The 16,240-nt window shown below is 52.3% G+C and overlaps 1 protein-coding gene across 2 annotated transcripts in view; it reads left to right on the top strand.

Moving 5' to 3' along the window:
* Positions 1-1,324: 1,324 nt before the first annotated feature.
* ABCG1 (ATP binding cassette subfamily G member 1) overlaps positions 1,325-16,240 on the top strand; it is a 65,147-nt gene continuing 50,231 nt past the window's right edge. Inside the window, exons 1-2 of one of the 2 annotated variants that reach the window (XM_029214144.1) lie at positions 1,325-1,481; positions 8,032-8,275. In XM_029214144.1, the coding sequence (XP_029069977.1) occupies positions 1,440-1,481; positions 8,032-8,275 (286 nt within the window). In that variant the 5' untranslated portion in view covers positions 1,325-1,439. The remainder of the gene's footprint in view (positions 1,482-8,031; positions 8,276-16,240) is intronic. The other variant, XM_029214143.1, reaches the window with a different exon arrangement.

Below are 16,240 nucleotides of genomic sequence, written 5' to 3'. Positions count from 1 at the left end.
CAGGGAGGTTTGTGGATTTGAATCCTCTTTCCAGAACATTCAGAGTTTGTTGGCCTCCCTGTTCAGCACGCTTAAGGCACCACACAGCCCCGTGGGCCCGGCATGTAGAGGGTGGCACCTGGAAATGCAGCAGTCAGATTTCCTAACAATAGAATAGAGGTAACGCGTGGACTCTTCAAGTGAACTATGCAGACAAAAGCAGGGCCCTCTCCCCTTGAAATCATACAATTTACTGCCTTGCCTTCCTTTGATTTGAGGGGAGAATCTGCCTGTGGTCATCAGGCTGTGGTGTGAAGCCCTCCTGCCTGGCATGAAAAGCCATGCTCTCTTTCTAGGTGAGGAGAAGGACAGGGGCTTAGCTCATCTGAGGGGTAGTGGGAAGGGGCGATCCAGGTGTGCTGGATGGGAGAAGAGATGCATTCCGACCTGTGGTCCCCACATGCAAACCACTGAATAAAAGCATTAGCCTCTGAGACTGGGAGTAAGGAATGTCTTATCACCATGGTTACCGGGAAATGGTCCCACTTATATATAATAAGGGCTTTAGCAGAGGCCAGGCCATCTGATGCTCCCATCTGGGGCCAAAAGACAGGGTGCCTGAAGTGTTACCCCTTATGAAGTTACCTGAACACAGCTCTGGGCCAGGTGCTTGGCCACGTACTGGGAACAGCGGGTCTTTTATTTGTTGGGATCGGGGGGTGGGAGCCAGGGGAGGACAGAGGCCTGGGCATCTTCACCTAGTCACCCCTTTGTTACCCAGCACTTGGCTCTGCGTCTGGCACACAGCAATGCTGCATTAATGAGTGAGTGTGCTGCCTCAGTATGGGGGTACCACCCCAGATACGGAGCTGCAGTGGCGGGGGAGGGGTCGTTGGAGCGGCCATCTCTCCTTTAGTTCTCACGCTCCTACGTGGCAGAGAGATGCCCAACAAGGAAAAAAGTGCCCCTCCACCCTCCCCCGCCAGACGCCTCCCCTGGCCCTCCCTGGCCCGGCACTGCAGGCTTTGAGGTGGCAGTCCTGGAGGGGGACCCCCGCTGACTGACCGCAGGGGGCCTGGGGTCGCTGGCCCAGGCCCCGCGAGTTTCCGAACTCGGCGCCTCCGGGGCCGGGGCGGACCCTCGGCAGGGGAGCGGGCAGCGCGAGGAGACGGACTGCCTAGAACTGGGGCAGCCGCGCCGCACAGGAGCAAAACAAGAGCACGCGCACCTGCCGGCTCCGCCCCGCCCCTGCGCGCCGGCCAATCGCGGGTCGCGGGCGGGGCCGGCGCGGGCGGGTCGTGGGCGGGGCCGGGGCCCCAGCTGCGGCCGGAGCCGGAGCCGGAGCCGGAGCCCGCGCCCGGCGCAGCCGCCGAGCCTAGGGCGAGCGCAGCCTCTTGCCCGCCGCCCGTCCCCGCCGCCCGCAGCCTCGTCCCCGCCGCCGCCGCCGCCGCCCCCGGGGCATGGCCTGTCTGACGGCCGCTTTCTCGGTCGGCACCGCCATGGTGAGTGAGCGCATCCTTTGGCCCCGGGGCTTGGTTCTGTTCTCTAGGAGAATAAGAAAAGCACAAAGACCCGCACCCGCACCCTGACACCTGTCCCCCGAGCCCCGGGAGAGGCGCCCGCCTCCCATCGCCCCCCGCCCTAGCTACCTGGCTCCTCGGGATGCCCCTTGCAGCCGAGGATGCGGGGAAGGCGGAGGGGCCAGGAGAGGCAGGGAGGAAGGAGGCCAGCAGCCCCACAAGTGTACTGATGGCCTTGACCTCGTCTGCCTCCGGGTGAGGGGCCTGGGGCCTGGGGACCCGGAGTGTACTGGGGCGGGGCGGCAGCCCGGGCCAGAGGGAAAGGGGGCCCCATCCCTCTGCCGGCGCGTGCGGCCAGAGCCTGGGGAGCGGGCGCCTCTCGCGCTACTCTCCGGAGCACCGGCACTGTCTGGGGGAACAAAAGAGAGAGGCGGTGGAGAGCCGGAGCCCGTGCTGCCCCTTCGCCCTCGGGGACAGCCTCTCCTGGACCTGCTCAGGAGGGGGCGGCGGAGTCACGGGGAGGCAGATGAGGGCCGAGCCTGGGTACCTCTGGCCACATTTCTGCACCCTGTAGAGAGAATAGGGTGGGGACAGAGGCACGCATCTCACTTTTCCCAAGGGTGCCAGCTCCGTAGGGGTACCACCGGCTGCAGGCGCATTCTTTGCTAGACACTATTACAGTAAGTGCTATTCCTCTGAGTGGTCAAGAGTCTCCTCTTGCCCCTTTAACATATCTCCATAAAGTCACATTAGGGAAAAAAAACAAACTAACCATCGTCTCAGCCATCCTAGGGCCCTTCATTTCTATGCCTAGCACGCCGACAGTGCAGTTAGGTACCTCTGGACCGATTTCAGGTCATCTAAAGTACAAGTAGAAAGCATTCCGTATTCCAAGCCCTCTCGCCCTCCCTATCCATCCCCCTTCTATCCTTTGTCTATGTATTTACTATCCTGCTAGTCACTTCCCTTGAGCTGTAACCCCACCGTGCACATCGGTTTTCACCTCCACCCCTCGCCTTTATTTCATTTTTAGCATCCCGTATTTGAAGTCAGCAGGGCTCAGCAGGATTTGACCGACAGTTACCTCTTGCCTTGAGCTCAAGAAAAAAAAAAAAAAAAAGAAGAAGTAGCCGGGTTTCTGCGCATGCTCTGCTCTGACAACTGCATCCTATGATTCCAAACAGGTTACTGTAGAACATACCGAGCCTCGGCAGCTCATTATATAATGATTTTGTGTAAACCGATACAATGGGGCCTCGGACACATTAAGGAGGTTGGTAGAGCAGGAAAGAGCCAGGGGCAGGGGGACGCACAGGCCGGGTCCCATCTCTGGGCATGTTCTGCCTCTATGACTTAGCTTCTTACATATAAGAGGGATCAAAAAATGAAAGAGGCAGTCCCCTCCTCATGACATGTGCTTTTATCTGGTTGCATGTTTGGGTAACACTTGGCCATTCTTCATTTTACCCGTGTTCATTTCTTTGGGATTCCTAAATGATGGTGGTAATGGAAAATGAAGGAGGTTAGTATTGTTAGTTGCAGGTAAAGAAAGTTTCAGGTCGTGGAGATACTGGGTAACTAACTCTTGAAGCCCTTTCAAGACTGCAAAAGTAGCTCATACATGTGGGACAATAATGAATCAGAATGTTTTAAGGTACAGGTGTTTTTATGTCAAGATATTTTGGATGTTACGTTATGGTTGGAGACAGCCCCAGAACTCAGGTGTTTCGTTCGTGTGGAGGTGATAATGGCTGAGCTCATTTTTTCAGAGAATGTTGTTTTGTGTGAAAACCATTCTCCCTGAAAACCTTGTGCTTTTTTGTTTTTAATTTTAAAAATTCTACCCAAGTCATAAACAGAGCCCTTGGGAGATACCCAGGATCCTAAACTTTGCTCTGCGGTCCAGCCCGGGGCTGGCTGCCAGGTGTGAGTCTGGAGAAGGTGCCTTGGAGGATGGAAGAAGCACCCACATGGTGTTTCAGAGTCCCTGAGCTGGGCTGGGTGGGGCAGGCAAGGGCTCCCAATGGGGACTGGTATTTGGGGCTGTTGGAAGCCAGATTTTGGAGACAATGAGGTTGGCATTCTGAGTGACCATGCCAGTGACACCTACCCTTTGCTTAGTTAAGGGCGTGACGTTTGGGTTCTTTTCCCTTAGGCGGTGGTCTTGAGGATTCTGGACCAGTACGTTCTCCTCTAATGTGCCCAGGGTCCCAGGGAGGGATCTGCCCTTCAACTGCAGGGTCTGCTGGTCTAGGTGGGCACCATAGCTGGCAGCAGTGAGAGTGCACGCCTGGAGCCTGCGAGTTCCTCTTGGCTTTCCTCCCTTCCCCAAGATGCTGTGGGGCAAGTTTCTATCTCCAACTGGACTTCCCTGGGTAAAGAGAGTGAAGCAGCCTCACAGTGGCTCAGGGGCTCTCTGACCATTAGAGACCCTCCCCAGCTAAACAAGCATCTCAATATATTAGCGTTCAAACTGAAATCAGTGCCCAAGAAAATATTCCTAACAACAGCGGGCAGGAACAGTCCAAATAGGGTCTCCTCTGCATTCCACACCTGTGAATGGACTCACTGGTATTTACCATTTATTATGCAGCACAAATTGTGTGTGGAAGAGGAGGTCAAAGACAATGCTTCAGCGAGATAGGGAAGCGAACAAAGAAAGGGAAAGAATGGGGAGGGAGGATGTATTTGTTTCATCTTTAATGAACTCAGGAAGCTAAGGACAAGCTAGCTGTAACCTACATCACCGGCGGCTCTCATCTGAGGATGTGTTTCCAGAGAGCTGGTCTATTTTGGAGTGACAGCCACTGCCACCCATCAGATAGGATTTCAGAATTTTATTAATTGGACACCCATAGCGGAAAAGTGGGTGATGGCATGCACCGCTTTGGTGTCGGTTGCTTTGGGGGTAGGGTTGTGTGGTCCCCCATTCTCTTGTGGATTTCCCTGCAAGGGACGGGGGCTGGGATGACCCAGGGTCCACTACAGCTTGCCTACAGAAAGCCAAGCAACGTCCCGGCGCTGCTGGGGACTGTTTGGGAGGACCCGTGCAGGCAGGGAAGCTGCAGAGAGCTGGACCCCAGTTTGGCTACTCCTTAACGGTGGGGTCTCAGGCAGGTGAGGTGGTCTCCTCGTGAAATGGAGCGGCAGAGGGTCATACCCCACCCGGCCCCGGCCCCCGGAGAGCTGTGGAGACAGAGGAGGAGTAACCCGTGCAGTCTGGAGTTTAATGAGCGCACTGTAATTGTGCATTGCTGCACGAATAGTCGCTACTGTTCATAATTGCTTACCTACTCCGCGGGAGGTATTAATGCAAAACTGTGAATAGTAAGTACGGGCCTCTGGCTTCACTCTCTCGCTCCCAAATCAGTTTACTCCCCCAGCTTTGTCCCACTGGCCCGTCCACTTGTCTCCCTCCCCACTGCCCCCCCGCTGGTGAAGGCCACGCACCCTTCCCACTGCAGGCGGCTGCAGGAGACGTTCTCACCGGCTCGCTGGTCTGCTACTTCCGCCTTGAGATGCCTCCGCGGTCCGCAGAGACCTCCTGATAAAGTGCACATCCCTTAACAAGCTTTGCAAGCCCTCCACCGTGCGGACCCCGGGTGCCTCGCTAGTCCCACCTTGTTCCAAAAGCCCCTCCCCCCCTCCCCAGATCAGAACTCCAGCCCCTGAATTTCAGATCTCCAGCTGTTCCGCTGTCTTGCTGCCGAGCCTTTGCACGTGCTGTTCCCTCGCAGGGAATGTCGGTCGTGAACGAGCACCCCTTCCCCACCCCACCTCGCTAATCTCACCTCACAGTTTATTTCCTCAGAAACACCGGGTATCCCCACCCAGGGCCCCCACTGCGTTGCGTGACCCTCGTGGGTCCCTGCATCGTCTTGTTCTAGCTCTTGCCCCTTGGCACTGAAATTGTTTGCGGCCCAGTCTTGGACTTGAGCGAGCTGAGGCCACAGGCCACGTCTGTGTGGCTGACTGCTGATGCCCAGGGCTTTGTCTGGGCCGTGAGTGAGTGAGTGAGAGGATAGACAGGCTTGGAGTCTAGACGGGCAAGTCAGACCCTCATCATAATCCAGGCCTGGCATCTGCTCCGGCTGGCAGGTGGGTGGAGTCATGGCCGTTCGTCCCTGTATTCGTGTAGGTTTCCTTAAAAAGGGAAGACCCGACCTGTCCCTGGGCTTCCTCAGGGGTTGACGCGAGTGATGGGTGCTGGGGGAGGGTGTGGATGGTCCAAGGTGGCTGGAGGTGGGGGGGCACGCCCTGGGGAGGGGCTTCTGGAAGCTCCCGCCCCCAACTGAAGACAGAGCAATTGGCTCTCCCGGCGTTAGGGCCAGTGCCCCGGCAGGACGCGGGTCTGGAAGTAGACGTCTCACCTTTCCAGGTGGGGGTGAGGATGGACTTTGGGGACCAGGCCTGGAGCTAACTGTCTCACCCATTGTTCTGTCCACTACCCACCCCCCACCCCCCAGCAAAGCCAGGATTTGGTGTTTCCAGGGCCCCTGTGGAGTCAAACGGGGTTATAACCCTGGGACAGCAGCTCGTGTTCCCCAAGAGCAAGACAGGTGGGCCCAGGGATGGCATTTGGTGCTGCTCTGGGCGCTGGAGCTGCAGGTGCACGAAGCCAAGAGCCTGCTGAGCTGGGGCAGGGCCTCCTGTTGTTCCTTCAAGGGGCGCCGACGCAGAAGGCACCTGACAATCCCGGATGCAGAGGCCACGCCCTGCAGCGCCCTCCCGGGAGCCGGAGAGGCTCGTTCTCAGCCCAGGCTCTGAGGAGGCCCGTTGTCAGGCTAAGACAAACCTCCCCAATTATGCGGAGGATGCACGGACGTACTCCTGCTTGTGTTTGAAGCATTTCTCATGCTCGGTGCCAGCGGCAAACCAAGATTAATTTTGTCAGAGTTTTACTCCGCACTTTAATTTTTAGCCACAGAATGTTATAGTCAGTGAGCTGAGTTTTGATGCGGTTAAGCTTTCCAGAGGTAGGAGATGCCTGGGAGGTGTGTGTGTTGTGTGTCTTTTTCTTAAACAGCAAAGCAACATTTTCAAACAGCACAGGAACCGGAAACCCCTGTGCCCACATCTCCCCATCCCCCTATTTGTGTTTTAAAGATTCAGAACCTCCAAATCGTCCAAGATTTCCACGATGGAAATAATGTGGAATAATAATAATGGAAATCCTCTTCAAGGATGCGGTCACGTACCCTCAAGAGGCCACTCTAAGGCGGGGGAGGGCTTGTTTCGGTCACTAGAGTTGCTGGAGTTTATAAGGGTGTTTACGGACGGCGCACTCTCTGGTTTTGTTTTAGCCTTTTGTTAGGAACAATAACGATCAAAAAGCCATCAACTTCAAAGAAATACCGCACGAGCTGTGGAAAAATAACAGTAGGATGTTATTTAGAACAAACAGCAGTATGGCAGCGTCTCCCCAGTCCTACGGCCATCAGAAGGGCCTGAATTATCAAAGGTGGCTGTCCACGGGCTCTCCAGATCAGGCTGACTGCCTGCAACAGTACGGAGGAGTGTCGCCAGAGGCCACGCTTTGGGCACGGTGGAATGTTCTGTCTTGATTCAAGAGGCAGCTAGAAAAAGCACAGCGCATTATTCATCCACCCCAGGGTTCTTCTGTGTTTTGGAGGTGCCTAAAGCATATTGACTTGTCCAGCCGTTGCCAAGCCATTAGAAAGAATATTCCTTTCTTTGCTTAAAGACCTTTGGTTCTTGGCTTATCTGTAACAGTTCAAAGGACTCCCAATGGAAGCTTGAAAAGCCAGTGTAGCTATGTACTAGGTATCCAGGTGATGCAGTGGAAGAGGCAATCGTTTTTTCAGGATGACTCATACTGGGATCACCTCTGCCCCTCACTTGATCGTAGAGCTCAGAGCAAGTTCCTTAAAATAGTCTGTGCCTCAGTTTCCTTGTCTGTATCCCAGAGAAAAACAAATCAACCTTTCGAACACTTCAGTGCCATTATGAAGGTACAGTGAGAGAGGAGAGCTGTAAGGGATTTGGAAGATTTACAAGGGAAACACAAAGGCCATCTCCTACAAACCCCGTCGGTCCAAGTGGTATCACTGCTCTTGAGAAATGTTTATGAGGTTACGCCAGGAAGGGACTAAAAGAGCTCATTGTAAAGCTTTTTCAGTTGTGCATTTCTTAGCAGCCTCATGCATTTTTATGGGATTTTTTAGTGAGTGGACTGCAGGCAGTTAATTTTTAGGGTGGCTGGTGTTTCATTCTTTGAGACAGGTGATGTGTTTATCAGCTTTGTGATTAGATGTTAGGATTCCTAAATAAGACGGTAGATCATAGTTTATCTTTAGCATGTTTTTAGTAGAAGAATAAGTGAGGGCCGGGGAGGAGGAATTCGTCTAGGTGAGCATCCTTCCTGTGACGCTGAGGGCACCATGGAGGGTGAGAAGCATTGATCGATGACTCTGACTGATCGATGGCCCTGAGCCTAATGGTGAGTCCCTGTGGTCCTTCCCGTGGTGTAACTTACGCCTCCTCTTGGTGCTTTTCCTCCCCATCTTTCTAGAATGGTAGCAGTTACCCTGCAGCAATGACAGAGCCCAAGTCAGTGTGCGTCTCTGTGGACGAGGTGGTCTCCAGCAGCAGGGAGGTCATAGAGATGGAGCTGCTGAACGGACACTTGAAGAAAGAGGAGAACACTCTCACAGAGGCCCAGCGCCTCTCTTCCCTGCCGCGGAGGGCGGCTGTGAACATCGAATTCAAGGACCTTTCCTACTCGGTCCCAGAAGGTCCCTGGTGGAGGAGGAAAGGTAGGGCGGGGGCATCCAGAGGCGCAGGCACCTCGGAGGAAGGAACAGGTTGTTTGGGAAGATCTGGGTCTGGAAGCTGGGAGGCTGATTCTCTTTCCAGACTCTGGCTCTGCTGTGGCCAATGTATGTAATTGCTTTATGCCAGATTCTTCCTCTCTTATGATATGAACAGATCAGATCAGATGACTCAAGATTCACAGCGTTTGTTGTTTTTTCTTTTGACTGAAGTATAGTTGATTTGCAACGTTGTGTTAGTTTCAGGTGTACAGCAAAGTGATTCAGTGATACATATATATATATACACACATATATATATACGTATATATATATATATATATGCACTTTTCCAGATTCTTTTCCATTATAGGTTATTACAAGATATTGAATATAGTTCCCTGTGCCATACAGTAGGTCCTTGCTGTTTATCCATTTTATATATAGTAGTGTGTATCTGTTAATCCCAAACTCCTAATTTATCCGCCCCTCCTTTCCCCTTTGGTAACCATAAGTTTTCTACGTCTTTGAGTCACACACTGCTTCTTAAGCTCTGATATGATCACACAGTTTGACCAGGGTCCGTGTGTGCCAGTTTCCTGTCTGCACTCGGAGGGTCCTCTTTACTGGATGCCGTTAATGTTAGTCTTTCGAGATAGGACTCTTTTTTTTTAATGTTTCAGAGCAAAGTGGAAGCCAGGTGTTTCCTCCCAAGCTTGAAGTGTTGAAAAGTAACCAGTGACCTATAGTAACCTCTCTGGAAACCAGACATGTATGTTTACAGATCTTGAAAGGACTGTCTCATGGGGGGCGTTGGTGGGCTATCCATAAAAACAGAAGAGATGACGGAGCGGGTGGGACTCGGAGGTCTCGGGAGAGCCGCGCACACAGGAGTTTGCCGCCAGCCTGTTGCATGTTAATGGGAACTGATGACTGACGGTATTCTGAGTTTTCTCAGCAACGTGGATGCTCCTTTGCCAGCTCTAGGTTTTCAAAGTGTGTGGAGTTAATGCCTCCCTGGGTTGGTATTTTTTTCTCGAGCCTGACCGACTTCTTCCCGTGGAACTCACTCCGTGTCCCCCACTGCCCCGTGCACCCTCCATGTATCCATCTTTGAGGCGGGGGTGACTGGGAGAGGACGTGCTACACATCACCCAGAAACAGTGGTCCTCAGTTTCTAATGAATCATTTAAAACAATTTGAAAATCTATGAGGAATTTGGAACAAAGTGACTCATGTACCCCCGGAATATCCTGGAATATTGGGGTTGTTTAGAGCTCTCAACTTCAATCTAGATTCAATCCTTCTTCCTTTTTGAAGAAGACCCACCAAGACTCACGTGTTTACTTTTCATCTTTCTGTCCCTTATTGCCTTCATTTTGCTTCCTGCTCTCTTGACGTGAAGCAGTTGAGACGGTTGACGTGGGCACCCTGGAATTCCTTGGAGCCATGATTTTAGAACCTTGATTGACTGGTCCCTGGGACCTTTGAGCCGAGCTGGTTGTGGGATGATTTTGTGTCTGTTTGCACAAATGGGAACAGATCCCAAACCTCCTCAGTGGCTGATACCATAGCATTGTTATCTGAGACTCAACATTTTCAGAGTGTGCCAGCCTGTTTCGTTAACAAAGAAATTCTGTGAGAGGCTCAGGGTTGGGCCCATTTGGTTGAGCCTCTTGAAATTTCAACATAAGATTCCAGCCTTTTCCTTCTCCACTTGAACAAAGATTTTACCGAAACAATGCACTGAGCGACCAGGAGGGTGTCGTGAGGTTTTGACCTGATGTGTCTCTATAGACAAACGGCGGCAGACCTGTGGGCCACGTGGGCAGGTTTCTGTCCACGTGTTGCGTGTGGCCTTAGAAACGTGGTCATGATGCTGCAAACGTTTGGGTGGGTATCCTCGCAGGTGAAGGCTTGAAATGCAGAAATGCACATGTTTGAAAACCATGGCAGAATCTTGGTTTGAAATCCAACCCTGCAGGTGTTCACCTGGGGCTGGCAGGTGAAGAATATCATTTCCTGGTCAGGTGTGCGGCTTGCCCACCCTCTGTTCTCTACGTGTTAGAACTGGTCACACTGATTGTCAACAGTGATGGCCTCTTAATTAATGAGGGAGGAGCCACTACCGTCCATGGCCGGTGGCCTCCTAGGAAGCCCCGCCCAGATGGCTGCCGGATAAACACCTGCCCTGCAGTAACCTGTGTGGGCTCAAGCAGGGAGGAGTAGAAAGTGGGCCCCCCGGGACCTGCCTGTGAGTCAGAGATGGCTAGGGCTGGAGAGGAAGTCGGGCACCGTCAGTCTGGTGTGTCCAGGTGTTTGGTTTCTCAACCAACGAGGCCTGACTTCTCTGTCTGGCTTCCTCCTGGCCTCTTTCTCCACCCCAGTGCCTGTGTCCACTTCCCTCTCTGTGCCCCTTCTCCCGTGCAGCCCCATCGTTTCTTCTGTTCTTGGTACCCTCGCAGTTCAGAATTTAGATGGTTTATCACTGCCGCATACCTCGAGGGTGTGGGATATTCGTCCACCTTCTCACTGAGTAGAAAGGAAGCCACGTGTGAAGGGCTTGCCCGAGCCTGAGCTGGGAGCTAGGCCGGGGGCTGGGTGGTGGTTTCCGACGCTTGGGCACCGGGCAGCGCCTGGGGCAGGGCATCAGGGTGCCAGGGTCCCCACGGCCATAGGGAAGCTGTGCTCCTTCTCCAGGCTTGGTGCCCACAGATGCTGCCGAGCTGGCAAGCATTCCCCTTTTCTCTTGGTGGTAGTTTTATATTTCATGTCGCCTCTGTGTGATGCCCAGCGTGATGCCAAGTGTGACCAAACTTTGGGGCAGGGGCTTATGCTCTTACTTCTCTGACCATATTCTGTTTTTCTGTCTGTATCAAGTCAATAGTCTTTTGGTTTTTGTTTTTTGTTTTTAAATTCAACTTTATGTGCTGAGCTCATTGTAATGACCACAGTGAAGTGTGCAGTGAAGGACAAAGGAGCCTGAGGGCTGGAGTGATTCGCTCAAGGTCGGAGCCAGCAAGGTCCGCCATCCAGCCGTCGGATTCCTAGTTCAGGCTTCTTTCCATCACGAAGACACTGGGCCACTCCAGTAAACTCTAGGAAAGCCGTTTTCTCCCAGAACATGGTGCTACAACACACACTCAACACAGAATGCTGTAGCAAAGCCTGGCACTGGGATTAGAATAATATTAAAAACTCCTACACAGTTTTTTTTTTTTTTTTTTTTTGCTTTTTTTTTTTTTTGCGGTACGCGGGCCTCACTGCTGTGGCCTCTCCCGTTGCGGAGCACAGGCTCCAGACGTGCAGGCTCAGCAGCCATGGCTCACGGGCCCAGCCGCTCCGCGGCATGTGGGACCTTCCCGGACCGGGGCACGAACCCGCGTCCCCTGCATCGGCAGGCGGACTCTCAACCACTGCGCCACCAGGGAAGCCCCTACACGGTTATTTTAAGGAAAGAAGACGGAGAAAGAGAGCTTCATAATCCTTAGTAGAAGGGTCGTAAGTGACTCCATAGCAGTATTTTGAAGAAGGCAAATGTCAGGCACTGATGCTTTCTAATTCTTGAGCTTGACAATTTCCAGGCATTGACTTCAGCGTCGAAGAAAACAACTTGTATTTTCAATTCTAGCTCCATTTTCACCATATGGTTAATGATGGCTTGAGAGGAAAATCTGGATCGTATAATAGATTCCTAGTAGATAACATAATCGTGAAAGGAACTGTTCTCAGGAGAAAAAAAGTACACCCCAAGGATGATTTCCCTGGCTTCTGGTACAGGGATTACCTTCCCTCAAGGAATTCACTCACGTAGCCTCAGTTGATGAGATAGATGATTTGGAACAATGTGGACTCCGGTGCCGTTACACAAACTATTGTGTCGAGGGACGTAGGGGAACAGTCCGGTTTGATTGTCCTCACTCACCCCAGTGTGACTTATTTTTGAAAGCGGCTTTTGCTTCCTGGCTGGTAGACACTGCGTTGGCGCTGGTAACATTTAGGACCCCTTGTTAAGAAGAGAATCCACATTGTGAAATGCTGAGGTGGAGCGGAGAAAATTCTACACTCAGACAGCACTCTCTGGCTTTCAGAGCTCGTCCACACAGTGGAGTTAAGGGGGTACTCTGGGTCGTCTGTCCCCCAAGGAGACTGGAGCCATTTGCATTTATACAATTCAAGCAGCCCTTTGGTCCAGTTGGCTCAGGGGCCACTTCTGTCCTTTCAATGTGTGGAGTACACGAAGTTCAGAGATATATCCCAGGTCACAGGAGCAGGGGAGGTGGGACGTGAAGGCAGGTCTGGGGGGCTTGAGGCTACAGGACCTGACAAGACACCTAGTAAACATCCGGCCCTGATGTGAGCACACAACGGGACCATTATGGCACGGATGTGCCTCACCCCATTTTACAAAACCACTGGGGGTGGCCTTGACTGTTACCTCTGACTCATTTCCCCTTTAATCGGCCTGCTTGGATGTCAGTCACCTCTGCCTTTCACAAGGACCCATAAAGAGGTTTCCTAACCCCATGGAGAGGCTTGGCTGTCCTGTCTCCTCCCCAGGGAGGTGAGGCTGGCATGTACGGCATGCTTTGCGCAAACAGGTGACACGATTCTTAGAAATGAAATAACACCTCCCAAGATTACCTTGTGGGTTGAGAACAAAAGTAATATCTGAGGGTTTGGAGAGTTCTCTTTACTCTTCCCCAGCCCAGCAGGGGCCTCAACACAGTAACACTCCGATGGAATGGGACAGCACCTCCTACTTTGAAACCGGACCCTCCAGCCTCATCCTTGCCAAATGCCAGGATGGAGCTAAATATTCTAGGCAGCCCCCCATCAGATTATCTGTACTGGTTTGCTTCTGAGCTATAAAAATGCATCTGAACACCCTTCTCAAATTGAAGTCTGCTTTCTCTTAATTTCCATGGCAATTTCACAAGGCCTGCACTGACAGGCCGGCTAAAATGAGTAGAACGTGCCATTAAAATCCCTGTCAGCGGGCTTCCCTGGTGGCGCAGTGGTTGAGAGTCCGCCTGCCGATGCAGGGGACGAGGGTTCGTGCCCCGGTCCGGGAAGATCCCACATGCCGCGGAGCGGCTGGGCCCGTGAGCCATGGCCGCTGAGCCTGCGCGTCCGGAGCCTGTGCTCCGCAACAGGAGAGGCCACAACAGGGAGAGGCCCGCGTACCGCAAAAAAAAAAAAAAAAAAAAATCCCTTTCAGCGATTCCATTAAGGGAAGACTGGATTCCAACCCAGCGCTGGGAGACTTGATCCAACCGACTGGGACAGGGGTGGGGAGGGAAGGCCAGAGAAAGGGAGAATCTAGAAATCCCAGAGCAGAGAGGGGGCTCCAGAGGGGGAGCTGCTCAAGTGCAAAGGCGGGTTTCTCTTCCCCAAGCATGAATGAATTACTTTTGTACTTCTTGGAAACGATCGTGCTAAGGTGGGCTTTCTTTGGGGTGCAAAAGAAATGGCTTCTGATACTCTTCCTTTGTCTTTATCTGAGGCTGTGACTGGTCTTATAGTGCAGTGTGGCAAGCCTAAACCTTGCTTGCCAGGGCTCCCTGCTTGAGGCTGGGGCTTTACACTGGGAGCCCAATGACCCCAGGTCACCTTGGTGAACGCAGATGGCTGGAGACCTCCTCCCATCCCCTCCTGGGCCAGTTCTCAGGCTCTCAGTGGCTTCCTCTCAGGCCCATTTTGTGATGAGGTCTTCTGGAATAGTTCTGTACCTCCGTCTTATATGCTCCAAAAGAGGCTTTGAAAAACTGTGGAGGATGGGCTGACTCTCAGGACAGATGGATGTAGCGTGACCATGTACAAAACCAAAAGGGTTTGCTAGTTTACAGCAGAACTTGAACATCCAAGGGGTCTAGGTGCCCCTTCTCCAGCCAGCCCCTTCTCTCCCTCGGAGCACACTGCATGGAAGCCAAACCGTCACCAGTTGGGACATGGAATCATGGGTGCGTGATTCAAGTGTGGCTCGATCAGGTTCAACAGCCCCCGTAGACACGGCACAAGTGGCCCTGCCGACACTGGCTCTTCTCCTTTGCTTCACTGTCAGGCCACCCCCGTCGCCTTCCGATTGGCAAGGCACACTAACACGTTGCTGTTTTTCCAGAGAGTGTGCCTGGTCCGGAGCCATCCGGTCTCTTCAGTGTGACTTTGCAGGACTGTGTTCTGCCCAGTGGGGGGTTGGTGTCACTATCACTTTTCAAGGACATTCTTGTGACACTCACTTTCACTTGCTGGGGGGGGTGCCCTCCTGCCTTCCTTTAACACCCCCAAATATGCTGACACCTTGAAAACTTCACATGCAGGAACTAACGTCCTCTCTTGTAAACCGGAACCGAATCCATCAAGGCCAAGAAATAACACAGGGTGACGTTCTGCTGAGCACGAAACCATTTCTTCTGTCTATAAATTGGCAGAAGAAAACGTTTAGTAACCATACACCTGCTCTTTTTGAGTTCAGTTGTAGAATCAACAGATTTGCTTATTTAAGGACCAAAGGTAACCACGTGGGTCAGATTAAAAAACATTTGGAAAGACTGAACCGTACAAACCAGGGGTTTGTAGAATGGAGGTACATGCTCTATAAAACCCTTGCTGATGGAGTTCCAAAACCTCTATAGGAAAGCTTACATTCAAGTGATATATCTCTGATACTGAGTGTTTTTGCCCCTAATTTGAGAAAAGGCATCAAGAGGAGTTTTCAGAGTGAAGGATGGAGGCTGATGCACCTGCAGGGACCCGGCCTGACCCACAGCCCTTAGTTTTACTTCTCACTTTGTCAGCTGTGTTGTCGTTAGTCACCTTTGTGCTTGTGGGGTAAATGGCATTCGGTGTCAAAATTAAGACGGGCCAGAGTGATTTCAAGACTGTGATTATGTCCAGCTGAGACCTATATTTAGAGCCAGAATCCTGGAGCCCAAAGGGTCCTGGGAGCTCCCTCATCTGATCTCTCACCCGTGGAGCAGTCCCTCTCGCCCCATGACAACGGGTGGCCAGCCTGTCTGGGCAGCAGCCAGACCCTGACATCCCTCTGCGTGGCCAGGTCCATGTTTGCACAACTCTCATTCTTAGAATTCTGTCTGTTGAGCTGAAATCTCAACTCGAGTCATGTTCGTTTGTTGATCCAAGTTCTGCTTTTTGGAATTCTGCAGAACACGTACAATCTTGCTCTTGAAATGAGCTCACCAGTTGGGAGGAGAAAAGCCTAACCATGTACAAAACAGGTACATCAAGATCCAGGGCTACCTGGAAAGGAGGAAATAAGAAGCCTGTGGTTTGTGGAGGAGATGAGGCTGGAGTCCTGCTTTGGGAGCAGGTACCACAGTGGCATCCCTGGGGGCAGGGCAGTGAGCAGGGGCCCCTGCTGGAATGTTCTTGGTTTTGGTTGTGAACTGGTAAGGGTGGAGATCAACGGAAAAACAGGACCTGAGTGACTGTTTCTGTTTCTTTTACTGTCATAAGGTGAGCTGATGCCCTCAGACAAAAAAGTCCCTCGCCTTGATAGCTCCACTGCCTATCTTGAAAGCGAAACTTTTAGCAGGAATTTTATGGGATTTCTCAGTTTTTATTTCTTCCCTCCCACTTTTTTGGCGGGAGAAGTGTCTGGGTTTTTTTTAAATTAAAAATAACTGTTTACGAAGCAAATGCTGTTTGCTTTAGCACATTGTCTCATTATGTGTTCCCCGGAAAGCCACGGGGCATTATCAGTGTGGACATTACCCAGGAGAAAAGGAGGCTTAGAAGGAGGCAGATCTCAGGTTCAGGCTTAGACCGCAAGTCCTAACGACCTGCCTCTCAACAAGCTCCACTGAGAACCCTTCTTCCTTTCGTCATTTCGCAGGTCCACGTAAGATGCGCTGTTTTTCTCACCTTTTCTTTGCGGATGACAAACACAACCCCAGACCCTGGCGGCAGCAGGGGTGCCACAAAAGCGCTTCTCATCTGCTGCGGAAGGGG

This window comes from Monodon monoceros, unplaced genomic scaffold (assembly GCF_005190385.1).
Source record: "Monodon monoceros isolate NGI ecotype Baffin Bay Population unplaced genomic scaffold, NGI_Narwhal_1 Super_Scaffold_11, whole genome shotgun sequence".
NCBI lineage: Eukaryota > Metazoa > Chordata > Mammalia > Artiodactyla > Monodontidae > Monodon > Monodon monoceros.
Note: the sequence above shows the minus strand (reverse complement) of the source record. Positions and strands in the feature narration are given on the sequence as shown.